Source organism: Lycium ferocissimum, chromosome 2 (assembly GCF_029784015.1).
Source record: "Lycium ferocissimum isolate CSIRO_LF1 chromosome 2, AGI_CSIRO_Lferr_CH_V1, whole genome shotgun sequence".
Taxonomy (NCBI): Eukaryota; Viridiplantae; Streptophyta; class Magnoliopsida; order Solanales; family Solanaceae; genus Lycium; species Lycium ferocissimum.
In genome coordinates this window covers 55,618,680-55,639,865 of record NC_081343.1, presented here as the reverse complement: position 1 = coordinate 55,639,865, position 21,186 = coordinate 55,618,680, and the positions used below count along the sequence as shown (strand labels likewise).

At 34.8% G+C, this 21,186-nt stretch overlaps 2 protein-coding genes across 4 annotated transcripts; both read right to left on the bottom strand.

Moving 5' to 3' along the window:
• Nucleotides 1–5,180: 5,180 nt before the first annotated feature.
• Nucleotides 5,181–12,885, bottom strand: LOC132045776 (E3 ubiquitin-protein ligase JMJ24). Its single transcript, XM_059436361.1, has 14 exons — nucleotides 12,729–12,885; nucleotides 10,926–11,521; nucleotides 10,450–10,589; nucleotides 10,273–10,372; nucleotides 10,030–10,162; nucleotides 9,889–9,943; nucleotides 9,088–9,766; nucleotides 8,570–8,899; nucleotides 7,866–8,291; nucleotides 7,697–7,769; nucleotides 6,978–7,063; nucleotides 6,230–6,349; nucleotides 6,076–6,146; nucleotides 5,181–5,661 (listed from the first exon to the last, which is right to left on the bottom strand). Exons 2-14 carry the CDS (start codon nucleotides 11,457–11,459, stop codon nucleotides 5,562–5,564), a joined length of 2,847 nt encoding a protein of 948 aa, XP_059292344.1. The 5' UTR covers nucleotides 11,460–11,521; nucleotides 12,729–12,885; the 3' UTR covers nucleotides 5,181–5,561.
• Nucleotides 12,886–13,839: 954 nt separating this feature from the next.
• LOC132045751 (protein STRUBBELIG-RECEPTOR FAMILY 1-like) lies at nucleotides 13,840–20,309 on the bottom strand. 3 transcript variants are annotated; one of them, XM_059436335.1, is made up of 17 exons: nucleotides 20,135–20,309; nucleotides 19,816–19,973; nucleotides 19,582–19,711; nucleotides 19,425–19,496; nucleotides 19,229–19,294; nucleotides 19,047–19,118; nucleotides 18,888–18,959; nucleotides 18,720–18,791; nucleotides 18,189–18,254; nucleotides 18,016–18,081; nucleotides 16,510–16,889; nucleotides 16,012–16,361; nucleotides 15,609–15,880; nucleotides 15,320–15,458; nucleotides 14,742–14,863; nucleotides 14,472–14,628; nucleotides 13,840–14,307 (listed from the first exon to the last, which is right to left on the bottom strand). In XM_059436335.1, exons 2-17 carry the CDS (start codon nucleotides 19,922–19,924, stop codon nucleotides 14,245–14,247), a joined length of 2,208 nt encoding a protein of 735 aa, XP_059292318.1. In that variant the 5' UTR covers nucleotides 19,925–19,973; nucleotides 20,135–20,309; the 3' UTR covers nucleotides 13,840–14,244. The 3 variants fall into 3 exon arrangements, with proteins under 3 accessions (XP_059292318.1, XP_059292324.1, XP_059292329.1); XM_059436341.1 differs by lacking the exon at nucleotides 20,135–20,309 and having other exon boundaries at nucleotides 16,012–16,358; nucleotides 19,816–20,107; XM_059436346.1 differs by lacking the exon at nucleotides 20,135–20,309 and having other exon boundaries at nucleotides 16,012–16,355; nucleotides 19,816–20,107.
• Between the last annotated feature and the right edge of the window lie 877 nt (nucleotides 20,310–21,186).

The following is a 21,186-nucleotide window of genomic DNA, read 5'->3' as shown; positions in this document are numbered from 1 at the left end:
ATTTGTCTCAACAACAAAACCTATAAAGGGAAACCCCAAATGCAAATTAGAAAATTCAGAGGATTTTAAGAGAGAAGAAAAGAATTGCCAAAATATACTAATTAGGTATGTGGTACCACTTTTTTCTTTTTTTCTTTTTCTCGAAAGCGTAATGGAAAGATTCAAATAACTGTTTATATGTTACTGTTTTACTAATTTACAGAATAAAGTAATTAACTGGGTTTGGATAAATTTTCAGACTCAGATTTGTTTATTCCTCTATTTTAACCGGAATACATGTGATTTTCAGCATTATTTTCTCTGTATAAGCAATTATTGCTAGAATCTTTGTGTTTCATTTTGAATTTAAAATTTATTGTTGTATTGACTTGTCCAAAACATTCTAGCCACTAACAATAAACCAGCTCTTGTGGTCAAGGACCATTTTGGTTGCTTTTATATTTTCACTTCCCTTTTTCTTCTGGTTTTTAATATTAAACATATTGTTTTGAAAAATGTCAAAACACGGAAATGGTTGTTGGAATTTTATTTTAGTGTAATAAGTATTTACATTTCTAAGAAGATATGAATGAACTAAATAGTATATATTATTGTCTAACAAAAAAATAAGAACACATGGAATATATATTTTAAAGATCTATAAGATATTATGGAAGAGAATAAATATTTAAGTTAGAGCACTAAGACTTTCAATTTCATCCTTTACCTACCATATCATAACAGAAATTAAATAAATAGTCAATAATTCAAATAAGAAATATATGCCTCTAATGATGATGGAGGGAACAGGGATTTTTTTTTATATTTGAGAGTTTAAATAAAGATAAAGAAGAATTTTAAGACCTCATCTTATTAAGAAAGCAAACCTAATGTCTATTGGATGTTCAGTTAAGTTTTGTCTTTATCAGAAAAAAATGATTTTAATCTTTCAAGTCAACTTTAATAATAAATAATCAATAAAAATAGCAATCGTTTAACCTAGATAGACGCAATTCAACAAACTCATAACCAATTATGTTGTTTTTCATTTTTTTAGGGGTTTTAAATGAGATTAGGAATTTCAAGATAAGATCAGAAATGTAAAGGAAAAGTTAAATAAGAATTAACAAGACGAAAGATTCGTAAAAAGATAAATAGAAAGAAATAATTAGACGAGAGTCGGAGTTATATTTGTAGAATATAAGATAAACTATTCGTTCGACTTAAAACATTATCCTAATCATTGATTATCCATTGAAATAAAATTAGTTATTAAGTTAGGTAATTGGCTAATTGCACATCGTATTGTGTCATGCCATCTTTCACGGGAATAGGATTAAGTGGTGAAGTGTCATTGTCAAATCCCATTATATAGATTACTAACACAATCAAAATGATCCATTGATGCATGGATTTTTTTTGGACAAATTGATGCCTGGAGATTAATGTTTATGCGTTAAATAATCTGCAAATATCCCAAATCAAGGTAGTCTACCAACTTTTCAAATATATTTTTAGGTTTTTCATCCGGTGCTCGATACTCGCTTTAAACTTTTGATCGTGTTGTAGCAAGACCTATTAAAAATAAAAACTTCATAGATTTTTTCATTCAAAGTTTCAAACTGTTAGACAATTAAAGAAAAGATCTTACCCATCCCTACCCCAACTTTTGTAGTAGTATGTTATTTCAATAGTACATGATCGAGATTTCTAATAGTCAAAGAAAATAAAATGTAGGTCTAACTTGTTCTGTGGCTAAGGAAATAGACTTTTGCCACCACTATAATCGTCATCATTAGGACAACAATTATGGGATTACCATGCATAATGTTAGCCAATGAAGAAGGTGAACTATATATTCTTGAGTGCAATTATTATAACTTGCTAAGAAGTAAGAATAGGTAGGGGGCATTGAGGCCTCTGAGACTTGAAGTTAAAGGAACAAAACTAACTTATGACTGACTGCATTTCTAAAACACAATAATTAACAATTAGTTGTCCTCTACGAGACTACGACACAAATTACATCAAAAACAGTTATAGTAGATGAGATAAAGTGTAGGTTTAACTTTAGATTGTAATACGACAAAGAATGAGCATAATAATTTTAAGTTTGATGGAATTGCAAAAACCTTTGTAGAGGTCAAGCAATTATTAGTTGTAACAAAGTCTGAGGTGAGCTAATGTGCTCTTGCCTGCTTGTGTGGAGATTTCATGATAGTTTATCATTACGATTGTGAACACTCACCTTTTTAATGAATTGCTTTTCACTGTGAACAATGTGCCACGTTCCCTTACCATGATGTATTTTTTATTTTTTCCATAATACTGATGTTTGAGTCAGTTTATGTGTATCACAGATATTTCACAACGTATTTGTTACTTTTTATCAACGCATACATGGAATAACTTTTAACCATCAAGATTTGAGCATACGAGAAAAAGTTAATAATAATATTTTATCTCAGCTAAAATTTTAATTTTTTTCACTTACACACTAATTGATTGCTAGCTAGGCCACACTAATTCATAACCAATTTTTCTTGTGATGCTTGGAAATAAACAAAAGATTATGGTATACCTAAGAGAGTACAGTTAACTATATGAGTTCCACCCAATGCTAGGTGTCATTCCTTCTTTCACTCTTGAAACAGCATAAAAACATCTTTCATGAAAGCATGAATTCAAAGTTTCCTCTGGGTACATTTTTCATGTGCTTATAAGTTGGGCACTGTTTATTGATTTGATGCCTCTGTCAATTCATACAACTCCTCAGTGCACTTGTTACCTAACAAGGTTCTTCTATTCCTTTACTAATATAGTTAAATTGATCATTAATGAATTGATTTCAATATTTGTATGAGAAAATTAATGTTTCTTGTTGTACTTATATTACATAATCAAAGAGTAATTCATGTGCAGCAAAGAGATTGTGTTCTTGTCCTTTTGCGTCCACCGCCACCCAAAAACTTTTTCTTTTGTCATTTACTGATTCAGAAAACGTTCAACAATAAATTACAAAACTAGATGGTAGTAAATAATATTAGGATGATTAATGAGTAAATTCCAAAAGAGAGACTGAGAGATAAATCTACAGTTGACTGTCAAAAAAACGAACCGACATACCACTCTCGTACCATAGCGGACCACGTGACTATTTTCTTTTTCTTTGTTTTTCTGATTACCAAGGAAAAAGAACTCTTTTCATTTTTACCCCCACCCCTCTTGCAGAGTGTTATTTTAAAAAAAAAAAAAAAAAAAATTTGGGGTAGGGGAAGGGGATCCTCTTGCAGAGTGGTAAAATAGAATATGGAAGCAGTCGGTAGGTAAATAGACCACCAAATATAGTTCGTGTCACTGCAATTTAAATTGTAATTTTTTTATCACTAAAACCTACGGAGTATTTTTTTTTTTTTTTTTTTTATGACAAGAGAACCCGCAGTCCCTATTTTTTAGCTTCTTTAGCTGCGCACAGGGCAACCCCGCTCTAACCTGTACTAGGCAAGTCTTACGCGACGAACTCGATCCAGAAGGCAAATGCCTTTCTGTCATAGGCAGGGGTTTCAAACTTGAAACTTCCTTTATGAAAGTCCTACGCTGAACTGGTTGAGCGACCGCTGCGTGTTTTCTATATTTTATTTGATTAAACTAGAAGCAAAACAGCGTTACTAATAATTGGTTAGTTAGATTGACTTGTCAGTTGTTGTTTTATTTGTTAAAAACGTCACAATTTCATTAACTTGGGCTTCTTCTTTTTTTGATAAAATGTTTCATTATTTTAGGTCTCATTGTTAACCAGACGTTTGCAATCTATCAGAAAATCCCACTCCAAATTCTTCAAGCACATGACACGCACCCAAAAAAATGAAAGGTAGAAAAATGCAGATGTCAACTTCTCATGGAAACACATTCCAATCGAAATTACTCTAAGGAATTGATTGCCTTTTGGTTTTTCTGCCACTGATGATGTGGAAGACATGTGTGCAGTTGATATCACAAAAAGAATTCCCCAGAAATAAAACTTCACATGTTCCTAATAACAGTCTTACTTCCATTTCCTACCAATAATGTTTCTCAATTGGACAATGTTTTTCATGTAAATCTCCAAAAATTCCAAGAAAAAAAAATAAAGGTTTTCTCTCAACATCTTTTTTTTCCATTTCATTATCAAGCCGACGTCTATCCATGCCTTTCTAAACTATCGTCAACCATGTATACTACTGGAGTATATTTTTAGGCTTAATGTATATGCGGCCCCCTAAACTTGTCTTTTTCTTTTCATTTTGACACCTCAACTAAGTATTGTTTTTATTAAACCCCTAAACTTGATCTCAAGTGTGTCTATCAAACACAATCTAACTTACATAGCATATACGGTGAGTTTCAATTTTTTAGCCTTTCCCGTGAATGTTAATTACATCCTATGGAGAAAATTCAACCCATTAAAATACCTCAACCATTTTAATTATAAACATCAGATGTTAAGTTTTTGATTTTGGTTCTTTAGTTTCCAGTTTTGGTTTCTTATTTTTTAGTTTTTAATTTTTCCAGTTTTAGTTTCCAATTTTTATTTTCCAATTTTGGGTTTTTATTATCTAGTTTTGGTTTCTTATTTTTCAGTTTTAGTTTTCAGTTTTCATTTTCAGTTTAAGTTTCCAATTTTGATTTCTTATTTTTCAGTTTTGCTATTTGATTGGTTTATGTCGTGATTCTTCACTTGTCTAACACAGTAGCACACTTCTTTCTATCTGACGTGTATAATTAAACTGGGTGGAGTGTTTTAATTGATTGAATTTTCCACGTAGGGTGAGGCCATACATTCACACGCAAGCTAAAAAAATGAAACTCACCATATATCTTGTGTAAGTCGAGTTGTGTTTGATAAGATATGTATATTACTATATTATATGAAGTAGAAGTTCGGGAGTTTACTTTTATTGATAAGAATAACACTTAATTTAAGTGTCAAAATAAAAAAAAATAAAAAAAGGGATAAATTTAGGGAGCCGCATATGCATTAAGCGATATTTTTATATAGTTTTGTTCTCCCAATAGAAAGTGAACAAAAAACTTGGGAATTGAAACAATAAATTGACCACAAAAGCATATCAACAGTGAAACAGCCACATGATGCACATGGATAGCATCCCACACCACACCACCCCTTTTTTCCCACCCAAAAAATGAAAAATAAGATAAAATAAAGTAAAAGAAGCTTTATATAATTATATATATGAAGGCTACATGGAGTTGTAAATTGAGCAGATACTATCAAAAAATGATATTTTGAATTGATGTTGCTGTAAGGTGCTTATTCCTATGACATTACAAATTACAATAGACCTATTGATATCTTTTACTACAAGACTATGAAAGTACACAGCTGTTGACTTTTTCGCAAGACAATAGATATCAGAAGTTACAACATATGAGCAACCTATGATATGAGAGAACAAAAGTAAGCAGTAACAATGCACAACCCCTGAGAGCAGAACAAAACCAAACTACTCCAATAGACATTCCCTAGGGTTTTGCTGTCTCTCCTGTACATAAGAATTCAGAGATACAAACCACTGTGCAGTTTATGCGCAAGCTACCTGACGTCTCTTTATCATCTTCTCCAAATTCTCCGACACCAATGCAGTCATATTGGGATCCTCAAATCCAAGTTCAGGGCCAACTCTGCACATACAATTACACAAGGAAACGCTATAGTAAACAAACTCATAATAAAAAGTGTAACAATCCTAGTCTTTCCAAATTCAGCTCTAAGTTTTATAACTTCATTTCTAGTGAAACAGAAAGCAAAAGGATCCATCACTATAATAACCGGAGAAACAACTCAGAAAAGGACTCGAACGATTGGAGTTTTTTTGCCATTCCCGTTGAAATTAACCAAAGAGGCCTTTAGAAGCCTCTAAATGGTATAAGTAGTCGAGATCAGCCCCAACTTTGACAGAATTTATTATATAAGTCAATATCGTTTTCCCACCACAACCTAGACCCTCTAAATAAGAAATGTCATAGACATCCATATTTTACGAGGAAGTAGAGAGAAAAGCCACAAAGAAAGAATAACACGTAAAACGGGCTTACTTAGGATCCAGAACCAACTTCTGAACTTCTTTGATGGCCGAGCTTGCTGCATAGAGTGATATCTTTCCCACCTGTATTAAATGATAGAATAAAGTTAGGAATGACAATCCAAGGAAGCTGAGGCATGGCAAAGAATAAGAATCATTACTCAGACCTCCAACATTTGCAGCTTTGCATCATGAGTATTAGGAAGGTCACGGATTTCTTCAGCCATTCTAACAGCCTCACCTAAACTTTCTGGAGAAAGAAAATCAAGGCCCAATTGGACAGTGGACTGCAATAAAACGGGAAGAGCAATCAGAGAACGTTTCTAAATCGCAAATTGCACACTAACAAAGGTTCTTTTTGCATTTTTTTCAATGGCTCTAGTAGAGTGTTTTCTTCAAAAGGCCAAGTTCCTCACTTAACATATCTATTATCTAAATAAAGCTTCGACTGCAAATTGCTCGGAGCTTTCCTTTACAAACACCTCGGGCCACTTAAGAGTGGTGTAGATACACCCTGACCAGCACTTGGAGAAATGGTTCTGAAAGAGGGGAAAATTTGGGGATTTCTTTGGAACCTTTCAGATATCTAGTGAACAAATACAAACATTTTGCAGCCCTCTTGTGATTAGAAGGAATACCAAATCGCTAACTGGGAGGACATATCCTCCATCTAATGAAAAGGATAAAAAAAGAGTACTTCTTTTCCAGTTATATGAGTTAGGTACTTTCGTTTAAGGTTTTTAACCTGCAAGATTAGGTGGATGGTTTAGCAAAGCTTAATTTCTATCCTATAGTTGACTGCTATGTGTCCAATACAATTTTCAGGAGAAATTGTGTTCCTTTTATGAGTACGCTAGGAGGATGAGAACCTATTTTATTTACAAGCCACTCATAAAATTCATCTTGTCCACTAACCTGCAGATTCCTCATTTGGAAAGGACATCCAGCAGGAATGAAAATCACTTCGCCTAAATGCTGTTCAAATGACCAAGGCTCTATTCCTGAAAATTGTCAGAGTTCCAATCAAGGAATCAATTTGTGACAGTATAAATAGAAGAGAGCAACAGAAAAACAATAGAGGACAGATGGAGAAAAATGTTAGGGACTGTGACAGGCACTTAAATTTTTCAAAGAATATTTGCATATCAGAGGCCAGTAATCGAGCCTAATTAGCCAATTAAATATCCTGAAGTTGAGAACTAAAAGCAGAACAAATCTGCTCCCAAAAATAAGAACTCAAGGAAAGCTTCATCCAGACAGCCATACCAATTCTGAGGCAAGCATATCATGCAAATAGCAAGAATGTCCATTCATCTGACACTTAGACATTAGAACAACATTATTTTTTATCTTTTTCTTCCAGGGAGAGGGAGGGAGGAGGAGGTTTTGGGGAGTGAGGAACAACTGAAAGAAATAGAAATGAAAAGCTGTCACAAGATATTGTAGTGGTTAAGAACTTATTTTTGTAATAAGCATACATTGGTTAAGAATTTAAAGTTAAAGGGAAAGATGCTGTAAGGCCAAAATGTCATCACATGGTGAAGGCACTTGAAAACATCTGCTTGGGCACATATTGTATTACAGATCTTATCCTCACATTGACAACTTTAGTAATGACAAACTATTAGTCTTACCAAATAACTCTTTCAACTTTCTCTTATGATGCTCATTCAGATATACTATTCCATCATAGAGAGGACTGGGCACCTGAGACCAATAACGTTGAAAGCAAATATTATGACCTCAATATATATAGAGACAGAAATACTTGGACACATTATTGCATTTGAGAAGTAAACCTACAGAATCATCCGTTAGATGGTCTGAATCATGTTTCTTCCAATGAAATCTTAGATACTCGATAAGCATCGGCACATCCTGCCTCCGAAAGACATCCCAAAGAGCTCCGGAGTGACTACTGTCGGAGCTGTTTAAACTGGAACCGTTCAGATCTTGATGACTGAAGTTATCTACACCAGTCTGAGAAGTAACTCTGCTCTCTTGGTCGACCAACATTTCATTGGCATTTGAATCCGTACCAGCATGCTGACTATCCCCTCTCTCTCCACCAGGAGACAATTTGGAGAAATCCCCTTCGCTTGAAACATCTAGTGCATCACCAGGAAATCCTTTGTGATCAGATTCAGCAACAGTTTTCTGCATCTTTCCTATCTTTGTCTTCGGGCAACCTTTCAGTTTGACCTCACTGATATGGACCAAAAGGAATGCCTAATTACAGAGAAGAAACAGCAAGCTAAATCATTTATCAGCTGAAAGCAGGATTTGTATTGTATGACCATGTCAAGAAAAAACAAATGATCTGGAAGAATTATAGTTGCAGATATATTTCCAAGTAAAAGTGCACGCCATCCTCATAGTGGAATCCAAGTCACTTTGCACATCAACTGGCCTCGATTTCAGATAAACACAAGAAACACTCTAATTGAAGTATGTATGAGGACAATAGGAAGACACAGATGGTACGAGAAGGAAATTATGGCACTCACTAGGTCACGCATGTTGATATGCAGATTGTTCACTGAGTCACCTCTACCAAGTTCTTCATACATCCCATAAGAAATAAAAATCTTAGGACCAACATCATTCTGCAGGGAATAATGAGGCAATTTTGCAGCTACGTTTAGAAGACCCCACTTGGAGTGGATGAATTCAAGTAAAGGAAGTTTACTAATAAACTCAGGTCTCTGGTATAACAAGAACTCTTCTGAAGCACTAGGAGAAGGCCAATCTTTCAATTTGAGCATTTCTGGCCTACCATTCTCATGAATTCTTCCCTCTGAATATCCTCTGATAAATTGACCAATCTGGATATCAATCTGCAAGACATTAAGTACAAGGAGACGGTGGTATGTTCAGCTGAAGATAAAAGGAAATCAACAGCCCACTTTTGTGGAAATGGACACAATTGTTACATACATATAATAGTGGAGATGAACCTCATATGCCAATCTAAAGCAAGCTGAAACTAGATCTAGTAGTCAAGCAAGAGACAATGGGTACCAACCTCACTCCAATCAAAACAGTCAATGGCCTTCACAGTTCTGTTATCATCTTTTGTTTTCTCCTCTGTTGTCTCCCTTACCCCTCTCCATATCTCAATTGGATCCCAGTTTGACATCGATGATACATCATATATATCCTTGATGATAACAGGTTTACCTTTGCTCCATTGCTTTCTGAAGTTCTCAATCCCTGCACTTCTAATATCTTCAGAAGATGGATGGTACAAAAAGTTATCATCACCATTCTCTCTATGAGCAGCCTGGAACAACTTCCCTTCAGAGATATTCTCTAGATCACCAGAATCACATACTTTACATCCACTAACCATTTCTTCGACATTTTTCACCAGTTTCGCTACCCAATTCATCTTGAAGATCCGTTTCAATGATAAGACCGAGGAACTGCAGCCCCCATATTGCTTTGGTGGACAAGGTATGTAGCCATTACTATCTGCTTTCCAATCAGGAAACGTGCCGAGTATATTTAGACGAACGCTTGACAACTTCACTTCCTTTGACGTGGTTTCTCTGCAATCAGTTCTTCCAAGGAACTGCTTACCCCTGTCTTCCTGAACAAGCTTGGTTGCATCTCTGAGGTCTTTGCAGCAACTGAGGCAGAGGTCATATGAGCAATTTGGGCAGTGTCTATGGTAATCAATAATTGGTATCCTGCAGAAATTACTGCAAGCACAAACGTATCTTATCAAGCACAGAAGTTGAGAGTGCATAGTTTCTAATAGCAGGAAGAGAAAGAAGGCAGGAATTTTGGCAATAGTTCAACATTTTTAAATTTGAAACATTACCAGCACATTTGCTCATCTGCATTCAATTTTGTCCGGCCAAGATCCATCCCATTTCCTGGAGAATATAAGGGATATTCAGTTCATACTTCAACCAATATCAAATTTTGGACTCCCCATATATGCAAAAGATCATAATTGTACCTCGAAGTTTTTTTTCTAGTTCTACCTCAAAGCACTGCTGATGGTGAATGTGCTTAACAACTGGAAGAACTGCTGATAAAAGGGAATAGAGATACTGCAATTTGTTTTCTGCCGGTATCTCCCTTATTCTAACCTATGCTCACAGCAACAATGAATCACAGAAAAGAAAGGAATAATTTATACATGTTAAACAAAACCACAGAATGCATCATGTAAAGCTCTTTTAGCCATATAGATAAATACCTTTATTAAGTTGTCTCCCCGCATACACACTTTACAATTGCAACTACCACGACATGCAGGACAAATCCTCTGTATCTCTTCAACTGGCATGTCAGGGTACCTGACATTAAACACCGCAGTCATTGCATAGGAAATGGAGAAAACTAGAAACATGTTACTCTCATAATTGAGTCTTACCACGTTGAAATGCAGCTTTCACAGTATCCCCTTCTATCACATCTAAGGCACCAAATTACTCGGTGATCATTCCGCCTACACTGATGACAAGGTTGCCCCCCTGTATTATCAGAAGAATTGGAGCTCCCTTCAGAAGTTCCCTGGGGGGAAAATCAAAGGAGCCCAAGTGAGAATATCAAAACACAACCAGCAATAACAATGACGGACTGTTGACTTCTGATACTTTGAGAGCAAATGAAATTTAAGGTCTAAGAACTCTAATTGAACCTTAGACAATATGCCTTCATCAAACTTAAAGTGCAGATTACATTACGATCACCACAACTTGTTATCTTACTTAGAATTATGTCTTTACTAAATGAACTATACCCTGCATCACATTGTCCTAGAGAAATCTCCTGTTTACCAAAATACAATTGTCCACTTCCTAAAGTAACTTCATTCCCAATGGTACTCAACTATGAGTTCAAACTCACCTCTGTAGGACTGGAATCAAACATCTTCTGAGATCTGCTTCTGGATGACTCCATACCAGAAGCGGGTGGCGTCCTGTAACCTCTTCGGCTTTCATCATACTGTACACCTTCCACGTCTAGATCATCAGTAGACTTCATGCCGTGAGCTAAAAACATCTTGCTTTGAGGTGTTTCCGAAAAATAATTCATCTGATTCTTTGATAGCTTTTCCTTGTGCTTCTTCCCAGAGATTGAACCAGAATAATCCCCAATATTCTGGTTCTCAGCAGGTAAATCCATATCATCACTTCTACTCTCCGAATATACATCATTTTCATCCATTGATTTTCTCTTTCCCTTTTTCATGTTGGCTCTCATTGCAGAATTTGCAGCCCTCTTCTTAGCCTGTATGTAGTGTTTTTCACACACAGTCTTATCGGGCATAGACAATGCAGTGCATCTCCACTGTTTCCCATCAGACCTCTTACACCGCAAATCATCAGGGATCCCAATATTATCTTCACCAGGCCCAAAGGATGATCGTGCGTGATCCATCAAGATGTGCAGTATGAAATGTAAGAGCTAAATTATCATCCAAAACCATATGACGAAATAACCTGAACATTCACAGACAGGTGCCAGGAAAACAGGAAGAGGAATAAATTACATGATGAGTGAGAACTTGAAAACCACAAAAACTTTAAAATTACTAAAAGCTTATTACAGTTAAATCTACAGCAAGATTTACAAGAAAGCAGCAAGTGCAACCCACATATATGCCCCACAAGGGTTATGTATAGTAAGTGCAACAACAACTAAAGCCTTAATCGCTGCTAGTTGGTATTGCTTATATGAGTCCTTTGCTTCTGTTGTGTTATGTGCTTAGCGAAATTCGTATAGAAAATTATTCAGTGTTTTTCTAATCTATTCCCGTTCATATGAGAGAGCCTTTAGAATGTTGATTAGTAATACTGAGGGATACATTAGTGTAACATCTAAGACGATATATTTTTGTCACACAGGAAGCTAATAAGACTGCAAACTAACCACAAGAGAATCACAAGGAACTACACTAAATCAAAATTGCAACCCAATCCACAATTTGTATTCTATAATTAAGAATAAAACTTAAGTGATCAATCTCTCCTAGCCCTTCAATTCCTACCTAGGTTGATCTTTATGGCCGGATTTCATAAGATTATCTAGACGGAGGAGAAACTTCCAGCGATCCAAAAACGTAACTTAGTACTCTTGGGAAAGATATATAGTATGTGGATTCTCTCCCTCTATCAAATCGGATACGAAATTTCATCAATAAAAAAGAGCTTTTCTTTGTAATTCTTTTCACTTCCTTGAACTATAAATCAATCAATCAAACAACTATACCTAAATCCCGAACTAGCTGGGCACAGTTTATGAATCTTTTCAATCATTCCAGTTCTATCCAGGCCAATTTGAATTTAAACAACAGAAAAAACCCCATTTCATAGTAAACAGAAGAAGAAAAAACACGTCAGAAAAATTAAAATTCTTGGATAGAGATTGTTCTAATTCCAAAAACTAAGCAAATTCAGGCGAAATTTTCAGGCATCATTAGAAAAGAAAAAAAACTAAGAGAAACGAGGCACACATACAATATTATAGTGTAATATTAGCAGAGAATTATGCAAGGTCAAGGTCCAACAATTCATCAAAAATTTAGGGTGAAAAAAAGAAAATAAGTGTAAAAGGAAGATCACAGTAATTATCTGTTGCTATGTTTCTATATGAAAGTAAATAGTGAATGAAGAAAAAAGTAGTGATAGAAAGAGAAAGAGAGAGAACCTGGAATATTGGTGAAGCTGTAATTTCCAGGCCTGTAAAGATGCAGTTGAGGAGAAGGAGAAGAATAAAACGACGTCGTATAAGTGCTGTAACTATTCCTGCACTGCACCTCACATCCCATCTTCTCTCCTTTTTTTTTTTTTTTTTTTTTTTTTATGTTTAAGGAAACAAATTCGTGGCTTCACTAAAATATCCATTTAAAATATGATTTCAATTTTTCTATTGATGGTGATACGTCATAAGAGAACGTATTCTCAAAATTTATAGTATTATAATTCAAAATCACAATCTTATGTTATGACAAGACTACACATTTTTTTATTTGTGTAAATTGTCATGGTTTAAGAGCATTATGTGTGTTATTTGATATTAGAAAACATGTACAGTAACTATTTTGGTTAATTGAGTTGAATGAAATGTTAAAAAAAAAAAAAAAAAAAAAAAAAGTTGAAACTATAAAGAAACATGTCGATTTATCAAATTTATAAAATTTTAAAAATATTCATCACAGATTTAAAAGAGCTTATTAGAGGAGAATTGATGTTATTCTTAAATGTGTATCTTTTAAAACTCCTAAGTAGAAAATGGGCACAAGATGTATTAATCACTACAAGCTTTTTTGGATGGTTGTTATGTTTCATCGCGTAATGTATCACAAGTATTATTTTGTTAACGAATTAGAAATCATTATTCGAAATAATCTAATGTAAAATGAATGATAGTTTACCATTTACAATTTTATATGCCATAGCTAATAATCAGTAAATAATGTCATATATATGTAATAATTTTTCAAAAACTGTCTATTTATGTTTTTTCCCTTAGTTAATCCCTTAAAAGTAAATGACTTCAGTTTTTAATAGCACAAAAGTATCGCTAACTATTCCAACTGGTTCTCCAAGTTACGAACTCTAAGCTTTACTGGAGACGATTACTTGCAATTGACATTTTAAGCGACCTTATATATCTACAATATTTTTCTTCAGGATTGGATAAATTTTACACAAGCGTATACATTATATCTTTTCCAGAAAAGTATAAAAGAATAATGATAAATGCATAAAGCAGAAAATTAAGCAAAAGATGGAATATGTAATAATCATACAAGTGCTTAGAATGGTTACAAAATTTGCATATATTAAGTAAAGAATTGGCAGGAAATATATTACATATCACAATCTAAGAACTACAAACCAATATTTTTTATTACAAACTCCAAGATTATACCAAGGCTAGGTTAAAAGAATGACCAAATTTTTCTTCTTTCTCATCGATATGTCAAAAAGAATCACACATCAAGCAAACTTAACAACTACACAATAATGTTATATTTACATCACTTAACTGATGTTAGCACACAATATTTGGACAATGAAATGCTGTGTAATGATTTCTTCTCCTTTGGGAATTACTTGAGGTCCCTCTATGCTAAAAGATACTAGCCCAATACAGCATTGCAAGTTTTCTCTACTAGAGCAGTTGATGATATCCTTTTTTTTGGTGCAAGTTGATATTTTTAGATCATATGCAGGAGATTCTGCACGATTTCGGACATTGGTGGCCTGAATTCAGGTTCCGACTGCCCAACAAAGAGAAAAAGGATATGAGAAGAAGAATAAAAGCCGACAGCTTGAAAAGCTTCGATAACCAGTAAAGATTCTCACACGTAAAAACTCAAAACTGTAAGTGGAACTTTATACTTCATTACAGAACCAATAGAAACCTGTAAAAGAAGATACTAACCTGAATACACAAGGAAATTATGTCAGCAAACCGAGACAAAGACTTGGATGGATAACAACCATTTAGGGATGGATCAACCATTCTCGATAATGCATCTATATCATGTAGCCGTGGAATAGCCCATCGAACCAGCATCTGCTCCCCTCTAGGGCGCGACCTGGAAATCAAATTTTAAGGGGCTCAAAGTCAATAGTCGTATTATAATACAAACGTATGCAGTTGCAACAATAACTAACAAGGAGTCAAATATATCTGTCAGAATGAATTAACCTGTCGTAAGATTTTCTTCCCGTAAGAAGTTCCAGCATAACAACTCCAAAGCTATAAACATCACTATGACAAGTATAGCTTCCCAATTCAAGTTCAGGAGCACCATAGCCGCATCCTTGCAACTGAAAGTTACACTAAAGTCATCAACGCTTTATTCATCCAATAAATGCAATATAAGATGGATAGCTTTTGTTGCAAACACAAATTAGCAGAAACACCAGCACTTGTCCTTTCTTTTTATCCCCTCGAAATAGCAACAAACAACCATTTCTTAACAGATTGCACCATCTTTTAGCAGCTAATTCATGCTTTGGCATAATGGCACCTACTTTTCATATTAATGATGCAAAACAAGTGAAGAATGAAGTTTCTAAAAGTTAAAAAAGAAGTGCTTACAAGTTAAAGAAGATCACAGTCCAAAAGGCTAAAATGCCCATTAAGAATTCAGAACAAGCACCAAGCATGCAAGACAAATCTCCTATTATTCTTGTTTCTATTTTGAGGGAAGAAGGGAAATTGGATTCCAGATTCTTTCTTCAAATAATCAACTAATCATCAAAAGCTAGCTTAGGGATTACCTGTCTTATGGAATCAGCTGACATCAGAGGTGCCAAACCACAATCTGACATACGCACAGCAAGTTCATCATCGAGGAGAACATTAGCGGACTTGAAGTTCAGGTGGACAATAGGTGGGTCACAAACTTCGTGCAAGTACCTATCAGTGAAAGAAGCAACTCAATCTCTAAATAATTACAAGCAAAAGATTATGCTACAGAAATAACAAAGATTTAAGCCCTGAAAACAAGCAGAGCGGACTTTACAGCCATTTAACCTTCACAATTGGGAGTTACTATTTCATACTTACTCTAGTGCTCTTGCTGCTTGAAGTACAATGCGTACACGAGTACTCCAGGAAAGTTTTCTGTGGATCTCATCATCTAAGTGCAATGCTTCGTGGAGAGTACCATTTCTACAATACTCGTAGACTAGTACCCGTTGCCCATACTCTGAACAGTAACCCACAAGTTTGACAATGTTTTCATGCTGAAGTCTAGAGATATTGGACACCATTTCAACAAATTGGTGATCACTTTGATGCCTGGTTGTAGCAGTATCGAGTTTCTTGACTGCCAATAACTAACAAAACAAGAAATAGCCAAGTCTCAGCACCTTCTACACTTGTACAGCAACTCAATAGGTTATCCAAACATGACAAATACAAGTAGGTTAAATGGGATATGAAGCTGGTGAAACATAAAGATGCTTACGCTTTTGGGAGACTCAGCTCTGTAGACTGTTCCAAGGATGCCTCCTCCGATAAGATTATCTTCAGAAAAGCTATCTGTATACAGCTGAAGGGAGGCAATGGTGAATAACTCTGCAGAGTTTACATTCTTCTTAGCATGTGTGACTGAGGTAGCAGAAGGAGCTTGAAGAAAAGGTGGTGGCGGTGGTGGAAGAATATCCGATATCATTGACTCCATCTCTGAATCCAGATCATCGTCTGTATTTGATATTGTGCTATTCATATCTTTCTGTTGCATAGCCTCTGAAGTATTCATTGAGAAGTTCCTACCCTGAGCTTTCCCATTTCCAGCCACTGGCCTCAAACCTGCTTCTTTTGGACATATCCATTTTGTCATCAGAGTGCCATTAAGAACAATATCTTTCTTTCTTTTTTGAAACTGGTACTGCCTTTAAGAACAATATCTAACTGATTCTAAACAGAAATTCATAAGAAGAAAGTATACAAATGAACTATTTACCTTTTTCTGCATCATAATAAGGTTTCTGCACAGATTGATCATGTTTAGGGTTACCCTTGGGCAAACTATATGCATATGTGTCATGTCTCTTGGCTTCTTTTTGGGCCTCTCTTCTTCTTTTGAAGAATCGTGACATCAAAAGGCAAACAGCCAATCCAAGTATGACAAGGGATACTAATCCGGCTATAGCAATCAATTTGACATGTTTGCTTGAATTACTACTCTCTTGCCTTCCAGAGTGTTGTAATCCTTCTCCTGATGGTACAGTAGATGGAAGTGATGGGGCTAAATCTGGAGAAAGCACAGCAAATGGTGCTGGAGAAGGCGATATCGCGGGCGGTGAAGGGATGATAGTAGTGTTAAACGGGTTCCCTGCACGTCTGACAAAATATATAGATTTCACCATGTGAATTAGCAACATTTATAAGTATGCAAATGAACCTTTCATGAAACAAGAAATGGCTATCGTAATTGGATTCTCCCAAAGTGTATCAACTAACAATTAAGGCCATGACTAAGGCTAGTCTATGAAGGAATGCGTCATGTTGATTGTTTATCCATTGTAATTTAATTTTAACCAATCAAATGGTTCCAGACTATTTAATTTTAATATATGTTTGTATCTTCTTTTGGGGATAAACCCCCTTTTTCATTGATGAAGAAATTTTCCTGAAAATAGAATATCTATGACCATTCTTGCAAAAAATAGAATTTAGCTATATATAGGAGGCTGCACAAAGTAGAATGGATAAAGAGGATTCATAGAGCCGTACACAATTAATTTGGGCTTGAGGACAGTTGATTGATAGAGTAAAGAGTGATTCATAAGGTGGAACATATGCAGTCTTCACAAAAAAAGACCATACTATTAGTACCGCCGTTACATGTCATAGCTTCAGGTTTGCTGCTACTTTACCCATTTTTCAGCCAGCATACCAATTTATTTATCGGATTGATGCCTGAAGAAGTAATAGAAACTAAAACTTCTACAACCAACATTTCCATGGTCAGCTCATGGGATGGTGAAGTTCCTCACATAAATACGGAGACGTGCAAGAATGATTGTGTCTCACTCCTTCTATACAAATACAACAAATTGTAACAGATGTACACGGAGTTGCAGATATCCTTTGAAGGACATTTACTCTTGGCCAACTTAATCTACTCTTGGTCTAATTGTCAGTTTATGAGAAACAATAGGTACGCTGTGTTCCCATAAAAATTCATTGCAAGCAGAGCTGGCAATCAAATCCCCTCAGATCTAAATAGTGCAATCTCTAGCCCAAGAAATTTCCCCCTTTTTTATAAAATCACATTGTTCCATTACATAAGTGATCAATGCTTATCCAATTTTAAATGATAGGAGTACACAGAGAGATGAAGCCAAATTAAAATAAAGAGAAATAAGATACTCCGGTTCATATGAACTTGAAGACAGAATGAAATGGATTTCATCACTTTAAAAGAAAACTCAAAATAGAAAGGGCCAAAATTTCTAGGTTTTACCTGAAGGCCGGGATACTCAACAATTTTGCTGGTATAGGCCCAGAGAACAAATTATTCTCTATGTTTCTGCAGAACAAAAAGTGACCAAATTGTCACAACAACATTGAGCAGATGATGACATAGTTGAAATCATTATCTATAATGATGGAAAATTTATTAGTCCAGAAGATTACAAATCCGTTAGAGCAAGATCTTGCAAAACGTCAAGGATCCCAGAAAGCTTATTATTCTGCAAGTGTCTGCAAGCATATAACCAAAAGTATATATTCAAAACTGAAGTACAACAATTCATAAATACTAGTATATTCACAATTTCAGTTCAGCAATTATGTTAACACCCCGATACCATCCAAGTATATTAATTTTAGTGGTTGAAAATTGAGATACTAGACAAAATCAATCAGCTTTTTGATGTATTATCCTTCAATATCAATCCTCTAGCTTGTTCACAGGAAACACGTCTTGATGAACAAACATGAAGCAGAACCACCAAAAAGTCAAAAACTATATTTACCTTTATATAACTTCTCATTTAAAATTATGTATGAGCAAAACTTTTGTTAAACTTCTGAAGGAATTAAGGACTTAATTGAACTTCTATTCAGTGTCTCGAGAGAGGAAAGCACTCATTCCTCAAATCCGGAAAAGTAGTTTCATCTCAGTATATTTCCTTAATTATCATACTAACAAGGAGAAATACATACAAGGTAGTAAGTGACGACAAACTTCCCATTGAAGGAGGCAGCAGACCACTTAAACTGTTCCCAGATAAGTCCCTGCAAAATAAGAACAGGAAGGCATAAATATAAACAACATCAAAAATGGAACTTCATCGCTAGCAAAAAAGTTAAAGCTTAAAGTAGTATGGGTACATATTAATCAAAGTCTTAAGCTGCAAAAAGGCATCTGGAATGACTCCATTAAGGTGATTGTTGTTCAACGACCTGCAAGGAAAGAAATAAATGTAATGAAAACAAAAGTTTGGTCATAAAAAAAGGAATATCAAGATAAGTCAAGTAAATAAAACTCACAAGTCTGATAATTGCCCTAACGAGGATATAGTGCCTGGAATGCTCCCGGTAAGCTGGTTACCGGAGAGAAACCTGTATATACACAAAACCATAAAATGATTAGAAAAATACGGATCTAGGCTGAGCAAATAACCTATAAACTGATGAAGAAGCTCGGTAAGGACAAAAGATTAACAGCTTACAAGGTTTTGAGGGTAACGGGCAAATTGGATGGTATACTGCCTCCAATATGGTTGTTGCTGAGATCTCTGATTTCATCACAACACAAAGTGTAGACATTCAATACATAACATTTAATAATAGTGCATACAACAGAATGACTAGGTGAAACTCCTGAAATTAAATCAATGCATTCGTAAACATAAAAATGGCACCAACAATTGTATGATTGAAGCAAAGCTTCCTATGCCTTCACTTAATTCACCTCCCAAATTTGAATCATTTAGTACTCTGCAAAAAAACAAAAAAGGAATCTATTATAAACTGGCCATCTAACCATGTGAGAGCCACAAGTGAAAAAAAGAGAAATCCTTACATTCCAGTAACATTGGAGTTGACACAAAGTACACCATGCCACTTATCACCACAAGGGTCTAATCCATATGGAACCCATCCAGGAAGCAAAGGGTAGCCCAGACTAGTATATAAACTATTTATGGCAAATACTGGAGAGCAAGAAAACAAAACAAAGTCATCAACTTCACCTTTCTTTTACACAAAAATCCAACTGTAAAGTTACAAAGTTATTGTAATAAATTCAAACCAATACCATCCCGAGGATCAGTAAACCCCTGGCAATTTTGAACAGCAATAATTGCAAATACCAACAAAATCCTCGTAAATATTCCACTCATCCTTTGACCAATCATCAGTAACATAAACTCCAAGAGCTCAAATTTTCTTCTTCCTCTTTCCTTCAAATCTTTGCTTCACAAAAAAAAAAAAAAAGCTCTGTAAAACACCATAAAGATCTTCACTTCAAAAGAAACAATAGACAAATCTGCAACAACCAAAAGAACCAAAGCCTCAAAACTATGGATTTTCAAAAAAATGCAGAGAACAGAAAAAAGAACATATCAAACAAGAACCTGCAAAAACAGTACTATGACAAAAGCAACATGGTCAAATACTGAAGACCCATCATAGAGAAGTTCAAAAAGCATAAAAAGAACACATCTTTCAATACACAAACAACATAAAGATTCAAACTTTATGAAGGACAAAAAAAATAAACTGTGGTAAAGTGATAAGTGAAGAACCCACAAGACAGAAAGAGTAGTGCAAAACTGTTGATTAGATACAAGAATGTCGGGATATGTGCTAACCTATTCTTTTTGTGCTCTCCAACAAACACAAATGATAAACACTTGCTTTAAGGTTTAAGCATATCTTCTCTTTCTTCAACCTTTTCAATTAATGAACAAAATCTTTTGGTACAATAGTAGAGTACTTACTTCAATTAATACCCTTTAATTTAGGGAACCATATACACAAAATTTTCCTAGGAGAACGTTAAAGTTTAAGAAGAATTTCCATAATTTGATTTGAATATATACCGAGTGTACCGTTGGCTCTGTGTTGAAAATAACTTAATCAGTAGTACTACTCAGACTAGTGCAAATGGCCCCACTTCTGACCACCATGCTTAATCGGAAACAAAAAAATTACAGTAATTTGGAGTATGGATAGTGACATTTCGCAAGCATAAAAATTGTCTTTTTCCCCTAACATTTTTTTTTTTTTCTTCCATTCGATAGTTGGTATTCACATTAGAATCTAATTAATATCTGATTTGGCGAAGCTCTTGAAAGGTCAAAAAGTGTTTTTTTTTCTTTCTAAAAAGTGTTTATTTTAGAATAGTCAGGGTGTTGGGTATTTTTTGGAAGTGACAGAAGTTGTTTTTCAGAATCTAATAGCTTGTTTGGCCAAGCTTATTTTTCTTCAAAATTACTTATTTTTTCTAACAAATGCTTATTTTTTTTTAAAAATGAGGTGTTTGGCTAAGCTTGTGGGAGAAAATAAGTAACTTTGTGGAGTAGCAGAAGTAGTTTTTCAGAAGCTAAAAAAATACTCCCTCCGCCCATAATAAGTATCACCTTAACCAAAAATACGCATATTAAGAAACCAATAATGCAATATA